General features: G+C 39.0%; 1 protein-coding gene across 1 annotated transcript in view; it reads right to left on the bottom strand.

Annotated features, from left to right (window-relative positions):
* Positions 1-22585, bottom strand: part of GLDC (glycine decarboxylase) — a 38467-nt gene that overhangs the window by 4609 nt on the left and 11273 nt on the right. The window contains exons 4-21 of the mRNA XM_058044490.1: positions 19935-20099; positions 17132-17209; positions 16422-16569; positions 15995-16191; positions 14745-14841; positions 13690-13795; positions 12492-12631; positions 11656-11736; positions 11008-11105; positions 10429-10513; positions 10293-10334; positions 8244-8386; positions 7340-7415; positions 4145-4270; positions 3041-3190; positions 2478-2590; positions 1694-1835; positions 266-377 (exon numbers count right to left, since the gene is read on the bottom strand). Coding sequence (XP_057900473.1) covers positions 266-377; positions 1694-1835; positions 2478-2590; positions 3041-3190; positions 4145-4270; positions 7340-7415; positions 8244-8386; positions 10293-10334; positions 10429-10513; positions 11008-11105; positions 11656-11736; positions 12492-12631; positions 13690-13795; positions 14745-14841; positions 15995-16191; positions 16422-16569; positions 17132-17209; positions 19935-20099 — 2099 coding nt within the window. The remainder of the gene's footprint in view (positions 1-265; positions 378-1693; positions 1836-2477; positions 2591-3040; positions 3191-4144; positions 4271-7339; positions 7416-8243; positions 8387-10292; positions 10335-10428; positions 10514-11007; positions 11106-11655; positions 11737-12491; positions 12632-13689; positions 13796-14744; positions 14842-15994; positions 16192-16421; positions 16570-17131; positions 17210-19934; positions 20100-22585) is intronic.

The raw sequence follows: 22585 nt of genomic DNA, 5'->3' as shown, positions 1-22585 counted from the left end.
CAGATATTACTTTTCTTCTACTTCAAATTATCCCAGTTTCGTTGCAATACATCCAGTGAGGTGTGGCTGGATATTTCTCTTCTTGTGAACAAGAGAATTTTGAAATCAGCAGTCACATAGCATTAAAAAAAAAAAACAAAAAAAAACAAAAAAAAACCCACCACAACAACAACAACAACCGAACAACTGTGTTGCAAGCCAACTTCTAGATGAGGCAGAAAAAAAAGCCAGCCTGGTAGAAGAAAAAAAAATGTCCAATACTTGCCTTTTGCTCCTCTGAAAAGGATTTTGTAGTGCTTCTCTAGCCTTTTTGCCATGTAATTTGCATTTAGTATAGCAATCTCAGAGGCATGCTTCAGACCCTTTGCTCCCATTGTCTGAAAGAAAAATAACATGAAGAAACAGATCTAAAATAGGTCCAAAACAAGCAAAGTATGCTCCTGCATGACACAGCGCAGCACCTCAATGCACCTGGCCAGTTCTGGCAGTCACTCTGCTGTTACACTTTTCCACACAACACTCACAGAGAAGCACTGGATATTGATTGAGGCCACCTTTGGTGAATGTAGTTTATGAGAGTGTCTACTGTTTAAGAGATGTAGCTTCACATTCACAAGTGAATGACCCAGACCTTTGCTCCAACTGAGAAGCTTTGAACTGAACAGAAAAAAGTGAGAACACAAATAATGTCAAAAGGCACAGGCTGCCTGTCTCCATCCCACAGCCAGACTGTCCAGGGAAGTTTAGGTGGGACAATGTAACTAGATGGCATTTTGCACTGTGAGGAAAGAGCTCCTCTTAAAAATTTCTAATGAATGGATTAAATATTCTCTAATGGGAACCAGCTTAGAGTCACAAGTAATTTTTACCCACAGCTGTAAATGGAAATGGTACCAGTTCACATTTGCTCATTTGGAATTCCAGGAGAGCTGGTTTCCCCAGCAGAGGAAGTTTCCATGGTTAGAGTATCATACTGGCAACAAAGTACTCTGAATGACACTGCCCCTAGGTTCATTCTTCTCCAACTCTGTCACTGTAAGCATTAAATACAGCTCAAGAGTCCCAGCACACCCTTCTATCAATTAGAATTTGAATCTACAATCATCTCTGTTGGCTAAATATTGCCATACATATAGCCAAATATTTGCTGGCTTATCACTAAATTACAAGGGATTAACAAATTACATAGATCATGATCAAGTTGATTCACATGTAAAACCAAAACTAAGTTCAGTTTTCAAATCCTCTGGAATTCAGAATATTGTAAAATTCAATGTTCTGTAGATGTCAAGTATAACAATACTGAATCATACAATTGAAAATACTCTTGGCAGAACAGTAATTTAAACGTGAAAACTTCAGCGTCAGAAAGTGGAAGTCTGACTGTAGTTTTCTGCCTGTTGTCCTCTTATCTGAAGACCTATTACAAACAAAAGGTAGAAGAGTTAGATACAACCGTTGTCCTGATGTCCTTTCTTGTGGCAACATTGTCCTACTATAAATCAAGTAGGCTTGATGGATGTAAATAACCTGTGACTGGATTGTCATTGCTTCATTTCGCTGCATTTCAGTCTGTACAAATAATATAAAACAAAATGAGCTGCTCTTAAACCTGTTCATGTGGTTCCAGTGGTCACTGAACTTGAAAGAGAAAGAGAACCTCAGCTGATACTCCTTATAAAAGTCTACACACCTTGATATACACCCAGGAAATTGGCAATATAGCACTGGAACCCCAAGGTGCAGCACTGACAGTACCCAAAGGACATGCATCCTTATCCGTCTGTATTTTGATCACAGGGTGGGTAGGCAAGTAGGGAGCCAAATGTTTCTTCCTAAAACAAAAACATTGATTTTAGAGATAAAATACTAGCATATCTGGACAGTTTCAGCAGTAGTCCTTGCTTTCAGTCACAGTCCTCTAGGAAGTCTGATCTCTGTCTTCTTCAAAAGAAAGGTTATTAACACAGCTGGTGCCAGTGGAGGATAGCACTCAGTTTTTCAACCTATCACAAGATATTAATGGAGCTATCAAAATAAAAATTACTTTTTAAACAAGTAAGATTATCTTCCTTTAAGGAAATAAGAATGCTCCATAGGATAGATTCACACATTTCTGTGTTCTGGACTACATGTAGTATTATCAGCCCTCAAACTCCATTTCTTACTCAGGAAACACATTGCTGAGTGAGGTTTATCATGCACACCAGAAGGCAACATGGAAGCCAGGGTTTGGGGATATAGGTGAACACTCCACCACTGAGCACATGACGGTGCTGGAGAAGAAGGACAGATGCTTGCAACCAACATCACACCTCTCCCAGCCATGGCTCTGTACTGAAGTGAACACCCATCCAAGATTCACTAGGGTGTGTAAATATATATATATATATAAAATATATTTGCAATTTGCAATATATGTATATATATTGTTTTGGGGTTTTTTTTTAAGGAAAGGCTAATACAGAGATACCCACACTCCAATTGGTCCCATTCCAGGTCCTCCTCCTCCATGGGGAATGCAAAAGGTTTTGTGGAGATTTAAGTGAGAGACATCAGAGCCATAATCTCCAGGACGACACAGACCAACCTATAAAGGGAATACTCTGTTTCAAAACATTCTTCATATGCCATTTATGACCTATTTCGGAATGCAAGGACAACAGGCTGAAAAAGATGGTATATGTTTTTATGTTTTTCTTTATCACGATGCATCATAAACAAGAACTTGATGCAAATAATACTTTGTTTTAGGAATTCTTAATTACATCTGTAAAGAATGTCTTTGATAAAGGGTAGGCAGACTAAGCAAATTTCAGTGAACAACTCATAAATCTTATGACACATTTCAGGGGAAAATCAAGTAAAAGAGAATTACTTTCACCATCTAATTTTAATTACTGATCTCGGAAATCTCACATCCTCCCCCAAACACTGTGGCATCTTGCATGGAAGCTGGGTTACAGTCTGAACTGAGTACTGCTGTGCTATTTTTATTCCAAGCATTCCTGTTAGTAAAAAATCTGCCCAGTTTTTGTACCTGAGCATTCATATTTGCTCCATCTAAGTAAACTTGGCCTCCATGTTTGTGAATGAGGTCACACACGTCTCCAATCTCCTCCTCAAACACACCATTGGTGGAAGGGTACGTGATCATGATGGCTGCCAAGTTCTCCTTGTGCTTGTCCACCTGGTGGCAGGGAGGGGAGAGAAGAAAAGGTCACTGAGGGTCCGAAGGCTTCTCAAGATTTTATTAAAAAAATTGCAAGCAAAGTCAGAGTGTTTTACAGGTGGGAAGCAGGCCTATCAGAAGATAGTCAAAGTTACTTATAGTCAGCAAAGGATACTGGGCTCCCTTCTTCAGCCACGCCTAGTGAAAAAGAGTGATTTCTGAATAAATCAGAATTTTAAATCGGGGGAAAAGGCAGGTATTGAAAGCTGCATGCATACACACACATATATACACACGTGTACATACATACATATACATACACAAATACATACCTACACATATATTTGTGTACATACATATACATATTCATGTGTAAAACACTCTCTTTTGGGACCTTCAGACAACCCAATGAAAATTTGGCCTTCAAGTTAATGTGAAATAATGACCATTCCCCCTACTTTCAGCAGTAGAATTCTATGACAGCCATAAGAGTTTGTCCAAATGTGGAAATGTGTCCTGCTAATCCCTTGCATTGCAAGATTCACCTGCAGTCAATATACTTAAAAAAGAGAAAAAAAGTAGTTGCCTAGCAACAATTTCTCCAGCAGAGATGGACTTGAACTTTGCTGAAAGAAGGCTGAAATGCAGTTTCAAATGCTTCACATTCATGAACATGGCTTGCTCGTTTCCAGTACTAGCTGTGGACCAAAAGGGTCTGCTATAAAAGAGTCTACTGTGTACAAAGACTCTTTGAGCAAATCCTGCACTAAAGATCCTCAAATTAAAAGGAATCTTACAATTGTCACATAGTTAGTGTCTGAGTGAGGAAAAAAAAATTACTTAATCCTTTCAAAGCACGTATTCAGTATTATTGCTTTATTTTTTCTTGTAGAAAAATGTGATTCAGCTGCCAACACTATTACCTTCAGAGAAGAAGTGTTCCTTGAAAATCAAAGATAATTAAATACTCACCATTGCTTTTAAATGAGAAATATCAATGCTCCCATTTTTATCCACTTCAATGGGCTGAATCTTCATCCCTGCCATTTGTGCACTTGCTGGATTAGTACCATGAGCAGATTTAGGAATAAGGCAAACCTTGGAAGGGAAAGAAAAAAAGAGCCTAAAGTATAACTAGCTAAAAAATCTTAATGTTTTATGATCCACAAACAGCTACAATTCATTATCAAAGTTTTGAAAAGAAATCCTGATGGTACCAGCAAATTGCCTCTTTTGCAGAACAATGCAACTACATTTTTAGGGAAAATCCATTCGGGTATCAGCATTTAACACTTATTACCAAAGTTTCATTTGCTGCATAATCATATTTAGGGATGCAATTCCAGAATATTATTTCAGATACTTATATTTAAATTTTTTTTTTTGCCTTATCCCACCTTTTTTTAAAACACTAATTTTTTTTTACAGTTATCAGTCTCCATATGTACAATTACTTGAAAGGAAAAACTGCCTAATTCCAAATTTCCACTGCAACTTCTTCTGGCTTCCAAAGCATTTTCTTCTGTATTCTATTCAAAACAAAAATTTAGACCAAAATATTTTGGCTATAGATGAGAAACTCAGAGCTATTTGCATGCTTTGTACAGTTAACTTCAAAAGAAAAAAAAAAGAGAAGCACTTCTAATTAAATAAAGGTAGGCTCTTGTCAGTCATAGGAAAATTGTGCACGTTTCAGGATATCTCTAAGCGTTTTTTCAGAGCTCCTCCCTTCCTAAAGACAATAAATATTTCTCCAAAAACCCCAAACAAAACCCCCAAAAACAACCAAACCAAAAAAAAAAACAAAAACCCACAAAACCAAATGAACAAAGCAACCAAACAAAAAACACACACACACAAAAAACTCCTAAGAACACCCAACTAACCAACCAACAAAAAACTAGCAAATGAACAAAAAAACCTACAAAACAACAAACAAACAAACAAAAAACCCCAAAACAAAACAAAAAAGAAAACCAAAAAGCCAAAAATTATTTTCTTCTACAGAAACTGCATGATGGTTCATGGAACTCTATCCTCCACAGCGATGCTGAGACAAATGTGAGTACTTCCAAAGCCCAGAAGCACAGGGATCCCAGCGCCAGCGCCAGGAAGAGCTGTGCCGCATCTGTAGCCATTTATCCGCACAGCTGAAATGGAAAGTGCCTCCAGATGGCACCGAGGCCTACGGACATCATTGACGGCACAGAAAAGCAGGGATGTGAGCTGCCCGTTCCGTGTCCATCCTTTTTTCCCACCAGAGGGCACCAAATCCAAGCGCGCCCAACTAAGGGAACCTTGAGCTGCTGGTGTAATTGCTTTCTCCAGCCTAGCAGAAAAAAGCACTGCAGCGTTTTGCGGGCTTCCTTGTTTTCTTATTCCTTTTTACTCTTTCCCAAGAGTACCATGGTTTTCCTGTAACATTTGAAATCTGTAAAGTGTGAGTAAAGTGCAAGCAGCCCCCAGGCTCTCCGGTGCAGTTCCCCTCCGGGTGTTTTCAGACCACAGAAGTACCCACAGACACTCAGAGAAGCCTAAGGGTCTTGCACAGAAAAAGAGGAATGACAGATGACACACAGACAATCAGAAGACAACTCTCCAAGGAATAAAATTTTAACCTAATTCCACTTCCCACTGAGTAAAAACTACTCACAAAACAGAGTTTGTAACTGTAAAGTAAGTTTGATGTGATCTGGATGCAACAAAGAAAAAGAGAGAGAAGAAGACAACAATTATATTCAGTTATAGATGGTTTCCTCACATAGAGGCTACAGCTCCCAGGAGGCCAGGACAGTGATGCTTCCATTTTGAGAAGATAAGTGAGTCCCAAAGCCAAGGATAAAATCAGGTTCAAAGGATATGTATTCTATTGCACTAAGGACTTTTTCCCTTCTCTTTAAAGCCAACTGTATGGGTGTGTAAAAAAAGAAGACCTCAGTAATCCCAGACTCCCAAAGAGATTTTTTTATGTGGTCCCAAAAAATGTTCCTAAACTAATTTCCAGTGGCTTAATTGGGAACGTTATTATAAATATCTGTGCTGATTCTCTAACATTTAAAATTACTCATAATTGTGTTTCTAATGGAGACACCCAGTGAAATGCCAAATATCCTTTAATACAAAACCCCCCAGGTCATTAAAAGAACAGACTGCAGAGTTCAGAAAAGGACCCACAGTATTGTGGGGCAGCATTCCAAGCAGTACATGTATACTGGAGGCAGACAGATCTAAAGTATGACACAAGAAAACCATCTTAACAACCCACAGCTGTGATCCTTTAGCTTTGAACTTACTGCTACTAAACAAGCTCACCATTTTGGTGGGAAAGAAAGCGACTGCATCAAAAACTATAAAGGGAATAAACAAAAAAAAAGTAAAAGGAACACAAAAGCTTTAAAGACTACCGAAGTTATAAAATGGCTTTTTTGAGAAGGATGGACAAATAACTAGAATCCAGCTAGGAAATTAGGATGGAAAATAATATAATAAATAATCCCAGAATTAACACATGATATGTCAACTGTTCATCATCTTTCAAGAGTGAGAGGGTGTCAGATGAAATTGTAAAATATACCTCAATTTCCTTCCTTCCTTCCAGCCTTCCCAACTTCCCATGGCCGACCACACAGCATGTTGCTTGGGAATTAAAATGCCATAAGCATGACCTTTCCTGCTTTGCCCTCTTTCCCCTGAGCTTTTGTTGTTGAGCATGCCATTATCTGGCACCAGCAGCCCCTGGGTCAGCCAGGGTCAGCTGTCCTGGCTGTGTCTCTCCCAGCACCTTGCTGACACCCAGCCTGCTTGCTGGGAAAGGACAGGGTCAGGACAGGGCAGTGGCATAAAGACAAAGCCTTGACACTGTGAAAGCACAGCTCACCATTTGCCAAGAGATCCCTGTGTTATGAACAGTGCTTCCTCCACAATTCATGTGAAGAAGGTTAAGTCAAAACGAGTCAGACTCAGCACAATCACCCTTCCCTGGGTCATTCTCAGGTCTGTAAAAACTTTTAAGATGTTACCAAGGATCCTGGTGGGAAGCATAGAGTACTGAAAGCCTATCAGAAGTGACAATACACAATCTAGTTTCTCTCTAGGTGAGTCCCAGCTGCTGAATCAACTCTCCATTTCCCACTGAACCCTCTTCCCCACACGAGCATTGACACTCACGGTTCTATGACGTTCTCCTTTGGCATTTAAATAAGCTTTGATTGCAGCCAAGCCTGCGTACTCTCCTTGGGCTCCACTGCAAGAAGATCACAAACACTGTTACACGGCACACAAAGCAGGAAGTGCCACCTCTCTGACAGAACTTCAAAACTGTCCTGCCCTAACCCTTACCCATGACTTCAGGCAAGTGTCAGCAAATTAAACAGGGCACATTTCTAAGATAAAATTACAAATGGCCATGCTTAAATTAACAGTTAGATGTAAATGAAAAAAGTAGATGACAGGCGATGCCATTTTATAAGTTTATACTACAATGTTAAATCCTTCTGGTGGCTGAGAGGGTCCACATTTCTACACCTAGCAGGGGACTGGGTGCTTGATTACAGTGAGGCAACCTAATATTGAAATGCGTAGCAAAGGTCTTGAAACATAAAAGGTCTTTCAGTCATAGGCTTAGTGTAGAGTAAGTTCTTGCTGTTCATTTTGTATCAAAACTACTAGAGAACACAAACAGGCTGCAGCAGTACTCATTAAATGCTGTTTTTAGTGAGCACAGAGATCTCAGGCATTCTTCAGTCAAACCTAGTGCACTACCTACCAGTTGCGACAATTAAACACCTGGCAGGTCACACATCTTATTCTTATCCCAAATCTTTATTTTCAGTTCATGGGAGGAAATATTAAAAGAAATAAAAAGACCAAATCGCTAAACTTTCAGAAGAGATGAGACAAAATAAGATACCATAGTTTTTAAAAAAACGACTACTTAGTAATTTAGTAATCCAGCATTCAAGAAAAATTTGATTTTGGAAAATTCTTCCATGTTTGGCTTGCACATCTTCTTTGGAGATAAGGTTTTGGTATCATGTCTCAAGGTGCAAACACTCAGGAAAAAAGCTCCTACCTATTTGGCTGGAAGGAGATTTTGTCATAGCCTGTAATCTCACATAGGTCCTTCTCTAAATCCTTGAAAAGCTGCTGATACCCTTGAGCTTGATCCAGAGGAACAAAGGGGTGGATGTTGGCAAATTCTCTCCATGTAATAGGCTATAAAAACAAACCAAACAAATATATAAAGAATGCTGTAACAAAATACTCTACAGACAACTCTGTTCTGTTAAACTCTGTGAAGGAATGAAGTTGCCTTGTGGTCAATTAAGTATCAAACACCAAGTATGTCGATCTGCTGGAGGCTTGGAAGGCTCTACAGAGGGATCTGGACAGGCTGGATTGGATGAGGCTAAGGTTAGTCATGTGAGGTTCAGTAAGGTCTAATGTTAACTGATTTAATGTTAACCTTTTAGCTTTTTATTTTTGTAATCAGATTACACATAAAGTTTTGGGGTATTATAAAGAGATTACCCCCAAAGCTTAGAAGTAGCTTATAGAATACATTAGCCCCTTTCTCTCTTGCTCTTTTTTCTCTTCTCAGCAGATCACCATGTCCATGTTGATGTTTAAGCCATGGGATGGTGCAAAAGCCTAGAAGATAAGGGGCTAATGTGTATGTCTCAAACACTGATGGACAGATAGGTGAGAAGCGAGACAAGGATTGTTGATAAGAGCAGACTGTGTAAATGGGCAAGAAAGAATAGCATGCAGGTGGAGAAGGGGGCCACATGGAGCTGGAGGTAGAGCAGTTTCCTGGGACAACAGTCCTTGTTCTGGCTTCTGGATATACTCAGCACAACACAGCACACCCCAAGTGCAGCAATGAGGTTGACAAAAGAGCATGGACTATTCACCAAAGGTTGATCCAGTGGGGAGAATCAAAGACCTCCAAAGCCCTCTGACCCATTTCCAGAAAGGCCTACAAGAACATTGACTATGCATGATAATTAATTTGCACAGAGAGCAAACATCTACAGAAGGGTAGGAGTCTCAGCGCACATGCGCCTGGGACCCTGGACACAACATCTACAGCCCTACAACTGCCTGAGAGTGTAGCCAGGGGGGTTGGTTTCTTCCCAGGCAGTAACTGGTAAGACAAGACTGGATATAAAGAAAAATGTACTCACAGAAGGGGTTAACAAGCATTTGAACAGCCTCCCTAAAGAACTGCTGAAGTCAACACCCCTGAAAGTGCTTATGAGATATGTAGATATGGTAATCAGGAACAAGGTTTAGTGATGGACTTAGAAGTGCCAGGTCAACAGTTGGACTTAATCTAAAGGGTGTTTTCTAACATAAATGATACTGTAATTCTCAGATTTTCTAACATTAAGAATATGCTTAAAAATTCTTAATTTCACCTACCCTTACATAGAGCTGTGGTGTCTACAAGGTAAACAAAGAGAAGTTGCCGAGAATAGTATTAGTGTTACTTAGAGGAAATATACAAGACATAAAACAGTGAAGGGAAAGAGAGAAAGCAGTGAGAGAAAGGGGACAAAGGAAACTACTGAAAGTGAGAAGACAGCAGGAAGACAGCAAAGGAAGGACATTCCAAGTCAAAAAGTCCAAATAGCCTGGCTAAAGCTCTGCTTCATGTGCTATCAGCTAAAAAAATGAAGATATCTGGGGACTCTTCAGCTGTGGAAAAGAGAATTATTCTAAGAAATTGCAAACTGAAAAAGAAGCATGAATTGTCTGTCCCATCTGACTCTTTCCATATTTCTGAGGATTTGATTTTAAGATCTGTAAAGCAGAAAGAATGTAGGTAATGCAACATTGCTTGAGGGAACAGGACTGTGATACCTAATTCCAAAAACTGTTTTCATAATTTTTTTCAAAATCAAGTCTTCAAAACCACATACTCTCCTTCTGTTGTTGCAGTCCTACTTGTGCAGAACGTTTTCTTAGTGGAAAAGGGAGAGGGAGACTTCAGCTGCCCCAGAAACTGCCTCCTCAGGTGAGGTATTAGACCAAAACCAGGCTTTACTTCACTGGAATGACACTGGCTAGATAGTCTACTCATGTGGATATCAAGTGAGACAGTATTATTGCAACTTACTGTGAGTTCAGCTGAACTATTGAGTTTCATTGTGCAGGACCCCTAAAAATACAAACACACATCAGTATTTATTGAAATACATAAACACATAGGTAAGTACATAATTTTTTGTCTTTTCTTTTTGGTAAATACCTACCAAGGGAATCATGCTGTGAACAAGGGAAATATCTTTGTTTTCTAATCTTTTCATGTACCGCACAATATTTGTCTCAGAGTGATAGCTGGAGAACACAAAACACAATGTTAAGGCAGGCAGATCAGCTGTACCAGGAAAAGGAAAAGAGCACAAAAAAGAAGTAAGACTGAGGATAGTTATTAATATATACCAAGTAGTTCTTTTCAAACTGGCACTTTAAGCTTGCTAATAGTGACACAGATTAAAAATGCTTATTATTATCTCAGTAACACTATCAGTAAATATGGAATACAAGGATACCATGTCTTCAAATGGTAGGTTGTACAATGCAGCAGATTAATGGAAAGACACATTCCCTCAGTGGTCATGAGCATTGCTCTGCTCATTTAAAATGAGAGGATAGCTAAAAACACTACTAAGTATCTTATTTTAGAGTAATGAGTTGCTGTAATGAATCTAGGTACCAAACTGTCCTCAACTGACTCCACTGCTGGTTTAGAAAGGAGGTATTTCAGATTCCCTAAAAACAGCAAACATACATTCAGATTCCCCAAAAGTAGCAATCAGACATTCACAAACCTGTTGAAAACCTGGTGTGTCAAGAATTTGGAAGTTCTCTTAAATGGGGTGCTAAAGATGCCTTTGGTTTCCTCACCCATACCTTCAGCAATTAGCTCCTTCAACAAAAAGAAACAGAGTCAATTATTTTAGTGGATTTTTTTTTTTGTAGTCAACTTCCATTAGAACTAGCTTATAAAACAGTTTGCCTCAGGATTTAGTCAGCTTTTAAGGTAAAACCCCCACCTTTGATATCATATGTATCTCTATATACCTAGCATGACAACAGCGATATATTAAAACTGGGTAGCTTTAATGCCTCAGTAGTCCTTATCTTGTAGGTGTTGCTGCTAAATGCTAATGACATGCAACAAAAATTCCAGTGGGGAAAGAAATACCTGACCCCACTTAACTTCTTACATCACATAAGAAGTAATACCCTTAATGCAAGGTGTCCAATCTGACCGAAGGAACTGAATGCCGCAACCAGAAAATGGCATATAAATCCTCTATTTAACACTACCTCTTTATTTAAGAGAGGATCTGAAATTCTTAATATTTAACAAATGGTCATCATATAGAAACCCACTATACAAGACCAGTTTTGGTTTTCATTAAACTCTGGAAACATTCAGATAATTTAATCCACATTACCTATTATGTACTTACAGAAGAAGACTCGCAACCAAAAATCCATAATATGTCATCTAGATCTTTCTCATTTACAGTTTCATCAAGTGATACTCCAAGCTATGGATAAAAGCACCAGTAATTACTTAAAGCTGTTTATTCTAGAGACATAGTACATTTGTTTTGGTCAAGAAACTGTTTCCAGAAACACAAGAGGAAAAAAAAAAAAGCAATCTACCCAACAATATGTAAACATACATATTTATAGGTATTTATGATATATAAATTTATTTTATTTATATAACATTTTCCAGTTCCTTCCTTTACCCTCCTAAACCATCCAAGCCAGATGGCTCAGAAACTTTGATACTCATGACCTCCTTTCCAGTGTTTCTAAGTGTTTTCTACTTAATAAGAAAATTGCCCATTTTCCTGTAACACTCCTTCCCCCATTCCAATTTACAGAACACTCTGTGAAGAGGTCTTTAGTGCCAACCAAGATGTGGTTTAGATTTCAGTCTGCCTTCAAACACTGCCACAGGACCTGAATTCTGGATGTCACCTTGTGTTTCATCATTAAATTTTAGAGTGTCTCCACTCTACTCCTTAGTGGCGTATTTAACGTGAACAGATTAGATAATCCTCTTAATTGGCATAAAATGTAAACACAATCATTATTTCTGGAAGTTCAGTGCATCACAAGTTCATTCTTTATATTATCTTTATAATTGATGGATATATCTGAGCAAATTACAAGATCTTAAATAATTTTGTTCTGTTTAGCACAGATTGTAATGTAATGATTAGAGACTTAATGAAGAAAATGTCACACTAGAAAATTTCTGAATCTATCAAAAGTTTAGAAAGTTGCTTACCCTGCCATCACTATAAATCCGAAAATTTATCTTTCTAAGAGCTGCCCTGTCCAAAACCTCTTTGACTGAGCATCCACACGTGATCGTCAAGGTGTCAAAGAACAGATCATGATGTAGCTTGTGACCAGCTCGCCTGAGACCTATAAAAAACAGCAAGTTAATTCTATTATATATGCACAGTGTCTTGTTTGCTAAGGTGGCAGTTACACAGCAATACTATGTATCTCATAAATAAATGCTTTTACATAATAAAGCAAAATATGGCCCTTGTGTAAAAAGCAGCAAAATCACCATCTTTTTATTGAAATGTTACTGTGTATGAAATGCAACTAAACCAGATTCAAACCTAAGTAATAATGCAGATTGAGTGTAGGGAAGGTAATTCTGATACATCAAATCTGACATATATACAACAGCAGTGTTGGTATATGAATGCAATAAGGACAAAATAATAAGATTGGAAAGATATTAATGGATATGAATTGCCACAGAACTTGCCATAACAAAGTTTAGAGTCTTAGGGTTTTTTCCAGTAGGAAGAGGTCTTATTAAGCTATCTGGCAAATAAAGTATGGATGTTTCTTACAGTAATCCCTTGGTTCCAAATATTCCAGTTTTGTATAGCTCCTTCTGACAGCCGTGGTAGTATTATCAGAGAAAAAAAACCCTACCAGACCACATAGTCCAGGTGCAATCATTATGTTCTGCTACAGATTTTGTGCTTTTCTTCAGCTATTAAGCTTTGGGATTTCAATGTTTGTAGCAGATATGATACTCCACCCAATTTAACTGAAATGTTTCTATTGCTTTAATATAATTTATTACCTTCCTTTGCTATATTATTTATACTCTGTGCAGATTTCTGTGAGTAAGCTAGGATGGTCCATCAAAAGAAGTAGATGCTGGCAAAGACCAGTTCAACAGTACCATCCAGGGACTCACTCTGTAGACTTCTGTTAGGTTTCCCAAAAAAACAGAAGCAATGACTGCAAGTTCTTATCACACAGACATCTTATTCTTGGATGTCATTACCAGAACTACACAAAAACCATCAGCTGAGAATTTTGTATTAAAATGGTGCCTCTCAAGTTGAGAGAGCACACATCAGATGGACACCCCTGCTCTGCCCTGCAAGTTTAAGATGTGTTTTTAAGGGGTAAGGGTTTTAGAAGAGTTTCTGTAAACATTAAGTACGCACCTTCAGCCAAGATTAGAGCAGCATTGTGTACTCGTCTTGCAATGTGCCTTAGTCCATCCGACCCATGGTATATCCCAAACATGGCTGACATGTTAGCCAGAAGAGCCTAGGATCCAAATATAGTTCAGGATATTGTTATTGTGAGCAAAGACTACTTCATGTCAGTTCAGTGGAAAGTTTCTTTAGCACCCAGAGAAAACCACACATCCTCAGCTGATGTTATAGCTACTCATCTCCTGCCTACAAAATAAAAGTAGGGAAAGGCAACATACTTTTATGAAACTGTAAGGACTGATTATGAATTCAATGCTGTTTGAAATGTAATTGTTTTAGCAATTAACATGTACTTAAATTCAACTACTGCAACAAAGATCTTTAAAGACTTTAAAGTCAAGGATCAGTACAAAAAAATACTATAGAGTATCTCCTCAATAGTAAATATATAAACTTGTGTCAATAATAATCTCTTCTCAAAATCTGTCACAACATAAGAGCAGGAGGAAGGCAATGCTAGGAGCAAAGAAAAGTTATGACTCTGGCTGGCTGGAGGTCTGTGGAAGTATGGTGAAAATAACTATTTTGGATACTGTTGGAACTCTGATACTTACTTAATCATGGTATTTTCCTGTAAAGATATTACATTGATGATGTAACATTCTTGCATCAAATTGCATAGACAAAAAATATAAGTTGTGACAATTTGAGTAATTAGTTTTATAAATTAAAAGTTTATTTCTTCTGCCTTGAGTTGGCAGAAGACCATCGGAATTCTCTTCTACGTTCTGAAAAGTTCTGTCTTGCTTATAACAAACATGCCACTAACTGGTGTTTATGCTACAAGACAGACAGATTCATGACACTGCAAGAATTCAGGACTGCAGTAAGGAAACAGATAGTAAAACTGTCTTTTCAAGCAGACCCCATCATTCAAAACAAATGAACAAAGACTAGAATATTTTTATGTCCTTTATTTTTCTACTAAAATCTCTCTAAAGTATAGGTAATTTGTTGTTCAACTTGTTCCTTTCTAGCCCTGAAAATAAAGTGTAAGTTACCTGTGCTGTGCAGATGTTGCTGGTAGCTTTATCCCTCCTGATGTGCTGCTCCCGTGTTTGTAAAGCAAGCCGGTACACTTCCTTCCCACTTGCATCTCTAAGCCACAAGTGAAAATGTTGCTTCTGTTACTTTAAAATTACAGTTATTTATGACACAGAACTTTATACATGCTAACCTGAAACTAATTATCTATCCTCAGAGACAGAAGGGTGCTAGAGAGAACAAAGCATAGGTCAGGACAGTTGCAACATCAAACAAAGCAAGACTAAAGCACCTCTAGATTTCTGTTTAACTACAGGAAATTTGGTATTTGCCTTAAAATGATAGAGATTATTGCAGCTATTCGAACTGAAAAATAACATAAATTGAATATTCCTAAATTTATTGATAACTGTGAATGTTTTAGTTATTTTGGTTACTGGAGTACTTCTGGATAGCCTCTGTGACAAAGATGTGCAGTGTTCCTAGTGACAATTACTTTGCATTTCAATTATTACTAGTTTGACATCTTCTCAAAATACACAGTATACATCACTATCAGCAATTATCAGAAGCAGATTTTGCACACTATTTCTCTGCATAACTATAATTTGAACTAGATTAAATTCCTTCTAGATTATTTTGGAGGTTCGCTGAATTTTCTACTTCTTTCCATTTATGTTTTATAAGATTGGATGACAGAGAAAAAACCAATACAAATATGTGGAGTAAGTTAGCTTGCAAAGCCTCCTGCCGTCACAATGAATCTACTCTGCTTTTGGTTATCTCTTCATCCCACAATGCCACAAGAACTATAGACAGTTCCACACAAATGGAATTCTTGAAGCTTGCTTCCTCAAAACTGAAGGGAACTTTTAGTCTCACCATTTTCAAACAAATAGGGTGGTTAGTACAACACCATGGTCACCTGTTGTTCACAAAGGCTGCACAAGATGGTCATAGGGTGTTTTTTATGGTTTCTTATTTGTTACTAGGATCTCTGAGGGGAGACTTTAGACAGGATATCAGGTAAACGATTTTCAAATAAAGGGTTCTAAACCATTGGAACAGGCTGCCCAGGAAGTGACAGCATCACCATCCCTGGAAGTGTTCAAAAAATGTGTGGATATGACACTAGAGAACATGGCTTAGTGGTGAACATTGTGGTAGGCTGATAGTTGTACTTGATGATCTTGAAGGTTCTTCTAACCTTAAGGATTCTAAGACTCTATGGCTTCAATCTTCACTTCATGGCCGAGGGAGCCCTTACCTTGTGACACCCACCATTCTGCCCGGCATCATTCTCACTAGATTTTCCTTCACAGCAAAGAATGCTGCATGGGGTCCCCCGTAGCACAGCGGGACGCCAAACCTCTGGGAGTTACCCAGGACAACATCTACCCCAAACTCTCCGGGAGGCTTCAGAATACAGAGAGCCAGAAGGTCAGTAGCACAGCAGGCGAGAGTCTGAGAACAGAAACGCACGAAGCTGTCAGCCTCTCCTCTAAAGGAACAGTGCCTACATGGGAGCTAGATTTTTTTATCTAGTTTCAAACAGCACCACATCACTTGCATGGAGCTGAAGTGCAATGGCTGTAATGGTTATGAATTGCATGTAGCTGAGAGGGTATCTCATTAACACTTAGCTTTATGAAAATGGCTGCCAGATTGATATCTGTGTGACCAATAAAATTTACCCCATTCTGATGAGCTCTTTCAACAAGTTCAGAGAAGTCTTCAATCTTCCCTTCAGTGTCTGGATACTGAAATAACACTCCACTGACATCCTTTCCACTGAAATCCATCTCATGGGGTAATTTGAGCTCCGTAATAACACCTGTATAACTGGAAACAAAAACACGCAGAAGGTAAAATATTCAAACCACCTCTGACCTTGGAGTCATACTTAATAAGATGTTTCCATGGAGTCATATATGACTCTTTTCTTTAACATACAAAGACAGTTGAACATCTTTGCAGCACTAAGCACTGAGAAAGTTTCACATTATGGTATATAGTACTGAAGAAGAATTACATTTGTTACATTTGATATCATCATCAGAAATACAGAGCAAAGCAAAAAGAGAATGCTTAAGATACTTGCTTCCTAGTAAAAGAAAAAAATGACCAGGCTGAATTCAACAGTCAAATGTATGCAGTTATGCAACAATCTAAAGGAAAAATTAAATATTTTCTTTTTATGATATGTTTAGTCTCTTTTTAGACAGCTTTAATTTCTTTGCAGTTGTATTTGAACTAGAAGTAATGTCAAATTATAACAGACTTCTGCTTTTAGTTTGCAAAGAAAGCACAGGCCAGAAATGTTAGTTATACAGCAAAAAGGCACAGATGGAAAATGATTCAGTGTAAGGGAAAAGATATGGTGGAAAATGGAGGAAAACATTACTTTGCTCTAGTTTGGACCACTGCTATAGTTTGAGGGTGGCATCGGGCATCTACATAGAACTTCCTCCTTTTGTTGTGTCTGTTAAAAAAAGAAAAAGAAGGTTTACACATCAATAATATATTGTTTCCCATGGAAATAAATTAGCTTATTTTCTAGAAGTGAGTTTTTCTATGTAAAAAGGCAGTTGAAAATATTGGTTATTATAATCAGATTAAGTGTAAGATTTAAGAATGTTTCTGGCACATTTAGATTAAGAAAGTTCATTTCAGACACTCAAATGAGAATCATACATGGCAGAAATTGAAACAGAACAGAGAGCTAATTTCAAAAGCCATGGGAATGGCTCCACACACTCTTTTAAAGGAATACAACTGTGGTCTTTAATACAGACTTTTCAATGTTGCCCTGGATAGAAAAAAAAAGGAGCCATTCAAGTAGGGAGATGAAGAAGATGGGTCCCTGCTCACAGCAGTGGGGATAGAACTAGGTGATCTTTAAGGCCCCTTCCAACCCAAACCATTCTGTGATTCTGGTAAGTGGAATTTTACATGACAGGGAGGCTTTAAACTAGTGAGTAGTTAGAAAACTATTTTTACACATATGAAACTATGATTACACAGTCTCTGCTGTGTAATCACCTTCCAGATACACAGTTATGAGTGACCTTCAATAATTTCTCATACTTATTTGATTTGCACATCTCTTTCACATGGCCCTACAGCAGGCATCCATGAAAGTAGATTTGTATATTCCAATAAGAGTTTCACTTTTAGCAACTTAGAATTTATGTACTCCACACTCCACAGTCCTTCAGATCATGTGATAAAAGGTCCTGTGCATCCCCCAGAAAGGCAATGGCAGGTGGGGGAGCCCAGATAACACCCTGTCCCTGCTGCTCCCGGGTGCTTCTCAGGGAAAATCAGCCCAACAGAGACCCATCTCCACAAGTGCAGAGGAGCAAAGAGCCCACCGGGTAGGTGGGATTAATTATCACAGGCACACCATCTGCGTGCCTGCCCCCACTTGGCAAGTAGACATTATGGGATGCACAAGAAAAGCATCTGGGGATCACAGACATGTCTTATTATGACATGTTTAGGGGGGAAATAGTACAGTTAAGTGATTCTGTGAGCAATAATTGTAGCAAAATAGGGGAGTAAGGGGATAGACTGGGACAGTCACATATAAATAGTTCATTGCTGAAGTTCTTCACCTAACCAGTGAAGTCTGTCCTCTCTTGTTAAATGCCTTTCTGATTCCTTTCATGGATAAGGGGTCTCCATATTCTCTGTGTGTGCATGTGTGTGTGTGTGAGTCCCACTGGAGTCAGACCACAAAGGATCCACATTTCCATAGTGCAGCAATTGAAATGAGTGGAGGGAGTGGAATGGAGTGAGAGCCAGCAACTGGAGCAGCACATCAGCCAACAGGAGCTCTTGTGTCTGTGGAGGTATCAGTGGGAGCAGGTGTGTGTCTGCCAGGAGCTGGGCTGTATCCTAGGTGGGGTGACTAGACTCTTCCCAGTATGTCCATGTCTCTGTTGTACAAGGGAGGTGGGCACAGTGCTCTGGGATGTGGGCTCATCAGGGTGAGAGGGAGGGATCCCCCCCCCGGCATCCTGGTAGAACTCCTCCTCCCAGTGCAGCCCAGGAGATTGTTTGCCTATTGGCCACACACTGCTGGATTGTGCTCAATCTGGTGTCACCCAAACCCCTCAAAGGCCTTTTCAGAAAAGCTGCTTTCCAGCCTGCCAGACCCCATCATGTACCCCATATGCCAGGGGTTGCTTCTCCCCCAGCTGCAGGACTTGGCACTTCCCCTTGTTCACCTCACAAGGTTCCTGTCAACCCATTTCCTCCAGCCTGTCCAAGTCCCCCTGGAAGGCACCATGACTCACTTGTCCATCATCTGATCCTTGAAGTTCTGCACCACCAGCAAGTTTGCTGAGGATAAAGTCTGCTCCATCACACAGATCATTGACTGGACCCAGTGTTGCCCCTGGCTTATAACTGTCCTCCACCTAAAGTTCATGTCACTGACAAAGCATCCCCTGGGCTGACATTCTGACAGCCACCAGCCCACCTCATCCAGCCCATAATTTTTGGTTTCTCAGTGGAGATTTAAGGGAGACTCCCCACTGCTCTCCCCTCCCAAGCCAGTCACTCAACTGCATAAAGTCATCAGGTTGGTCAAACATGACTTGCCCTTGTTTTAATTCATGACTCCTTATCCCCTTCTTGTCCTTTACATGTCTGGAAATGGTTTCCAGGGCTGGCAGTTGTCCCATCATCCCACTGAGGGATCGAGGTGAGGCTGACTGGCTGGTAGTTCCCTGCATAGTCATTCCTCCCCTCCTGGGGACAGGAGTGTCATTTTCTTTGCTCCACTGCTGAGGCACCTGTCCCAGTCACTGTGGTTGCTCAGACACAAGCAAGGGGGGCCTTGTATTGGTGTCAGGAGGCTCCCTCAGCAGCCACGGGTGCAGCACATCAGGACCTGTCTAAGTCCAGTTTGCTTAAGTGTTCTCTAGCCCAGCCTTCCTCCAACAAGGGTGAGTCTTCCTTCCTCTAGAATTTCTCCCATGTCCTTAGTTTTCTGAAGGCCTTAAATGTCTGAGTTAAACATTCACATCAAGGCTAGGAAGTTCTTTGGGGGATGGCAACATGGACTCCAGCTGTTTAGTGAACTGCTCACAGTAAGAAGGCCACACTCAACATCAATCCATTACCTACACAGGGATAAATGCCTTCAAATTCCAAAATTACTTCCTGCTTTGATTTAACCACACTTTTAAACACAGTACCTGTGACATAATTGCATGGCCTCTGCAGCAGCCGTCCCTTCATCCAGCAAAGACGCGTTAGCCACATCCATCCCTGTGATATCACACACCATCGTCTGGTAATTCAGGAGGCTCTCCAGCCTGCCCTGGGACACCTCTGGCTGGTAAGGAGTATACTGGGTAACCCTGTCGGAAAAAAGTTCTGAGTTTGGGGCTAAGAAAACACACGTGTAACAAAGTTATGGCAATATATAACTGAACTGTATCACATAAAAAATAAATAATATTTAATTAAGAATAGAATACAGTTATCATTGCAATTTTTACCTTTTGGCATTGATTTAACTTTTTACAGGAAAAGAATTCTGTTTCTCCATTTTGAAAAGAGAAATTACTTTTAAAGCAGAGGTGTGAGGGCATTATGGAGAAGGACAGAGTAATTCTGTCCTTCACCGAGTGTGAAAGAATTAAATCAAGTCACAATATTCAAAGGAGAATGCGTTGTTCAAGCATATCTAGATATTGCCACAATTTTTCAACACTGTTTCTGAAGACCTTTATTTATCAAGTCTTCTCCAACCTTTTAAGAAGAAAAGCATTTGACATTTCTCAGAATCAAGCTCAGAAGTATGCAATCCTTGTGCAATGACAGTTTCCATATGTGTTAGTGGAGGGAAGTCAGACTGATGTAAGTTTTATCTGTTGTCATTTGGTGAAAAAAACAGTAGTGCAATATAAGCAACTCCTTCAAAAATGCAACAGTCTAAGGGACACGCTCTATTGTAACAGTCCAGAAAAAAAAGCAGCATGGGTCCAGGAATGAAAGGCAAAAACAAAGGTCAGGCTCTCCTCTCTGCTGGAAATTTGGGCACTGGATTACACAGTAGTTCAGGACAGACTTTACACCAGGTTGAATTTAGAGTAGCAGCCAGAAACAAGTGGTAAGTGCAAACACTTGTGGCCTCTGTTTTCTCGTGATGGAAGAAAAGAGTAGTTAGTTTCCCTAAAAGGGCAGTAGCAAGTCCTAGTCTTTTGAAAACTGAAGGTATAAGGTTTCCAGAAAGACCCCAGTATTTGGAAGCTCAAGTTGTGTAAAGTCAATAGAAGGTAAAAACCAAAGATCTTTTAAAAACATGCTGGAGAACTTGGTATTGAGCAGGATGAGAGAAGTAACAAAATAGTAAGGTGAGAGAGAAAGCAGGAGAAAGTCTTGAAGAGAATTAAAAAGCTAGAAGAAGGACATATTCAGGAAGTGAACTCAAAGTGTAATATATTATGCTAATACATTAACCATCTAATTTAATGAAACATCGGCTTGAATTATTCACATACACTATTCAGTATAGCAACTGAAAGCAATAGCTATGTATAGAGTACATAAATCTTGATGATTTTCCCAAAACCTGTAGGGGTTTTTTTCTCAGTTTTGGCCAGTTCTAGCACTAAACTAATTATCATCATATGACTGCATAGTTCACAAGTGAGACCAAGTTGCAGACTGCATGTAGCCTTGCTAATCCCAATAGTAGGGCTTTTTTCTCCACAGCAGCTAAACCCAGTGTTCAGTTTGCCAGATAAACTTTCACTCTAGTAGTATCAAGATTTCTTTTCTGTGTGGTCCCCCTGCCCACTCAGTTCTCACCAATAAAAAGAATCATTCCAAATGCCTTTGCATGAGCAATGACTTTTATTGATTAGTAGAAATTTCTCTGTACCTAAAGTTTTACAATCGTGTTTTCTCATTTTATTTCACCAAAGGGCCATTTCTTGTATTTTAATTTGCAGAAGGAACTAGAATTAGACTAACAACAAGAATTAAAACATTGTGATTAATTGAAATGCATTAGAGAACTCCTGCTCCACATAGCTGGGAAAGTACACTGTATTACAAAACAAAATTAATGAAGCCTTATGACTTTGATGTTATGGTTTTGAATGGCCAACACAGTTGAACTAAAACCAAATCAATTTCAGAAAGATGGGAAAAAAAATCAACCAAGAAATCTTGAATTCCAGTACTGCCACAAACTACTATGAAGCTTAACAGTTCCACAAATAAAGACACCTCTTATAACATAAGCACACTTAGTTAAACACTCCTTTTAAAAAGGGGTTTTTGGCATTTTTTAAGCATCTACATGTTTTAATTGATTCTACTTCTCTACAAGTTCTTCAAATAAAATATCTGGCTTTAGTCTGCATTCTGTGTTCTGCCTGAATCTATACTACATGGTAAGTGACTTTTTAAAGTAATTTAAAAGGAAGCTCTCTAAAAGTAATTATTGCACAGTATGTAGCTATTTTCAGAATGCAATGCTTTCATTACATTCTGAGTGTTACTAACTATCAAGTTTAATAATTTACACTAGAGATGTGAAAGACTCTCAAAGATGTACCATGCTTGGTACATGTTTGCATTCTTACACATTTAAAGTCTGGAGGCAAAGGAATCAAGTAAGTTGGACTTAGGGAGACTTTTAGTTGCTCTAACAAATCCCAAGCAAAGCAAACACAATTTATGTAAGGGAGGCAGAATAGATCAGAAGCAATGAGCCTGAGCTTGTAGTATTTCCCTTGGAGCTGCAATGTGAAGTGTGTCAGCATGGAAATTGTTACACACTCAGCAGAAATAAGAAGTCTGATTTCTTTAACAGCTTCCATAAAGCCTTCAT

Source organism: Melospiza georgiana, chromosome Z (assembly GCF_028018845.1).
Source record: "Melospiza georgiana isolate bMelGeo1 chromosome Z, bMelGeo1.pri, whole genome shotgun sequence".
In the NCBI taxonomy this organism is placed as follows: domain Eukaryota; kingdom Metazoa; phylum Chordata; class Aves; order Passeriformes; family Passerellidae; genus Melospiza; species Melospiza georgiana.
This window is presented reverse-complemented; position numbering and strand designations above follow the sequence as displayed.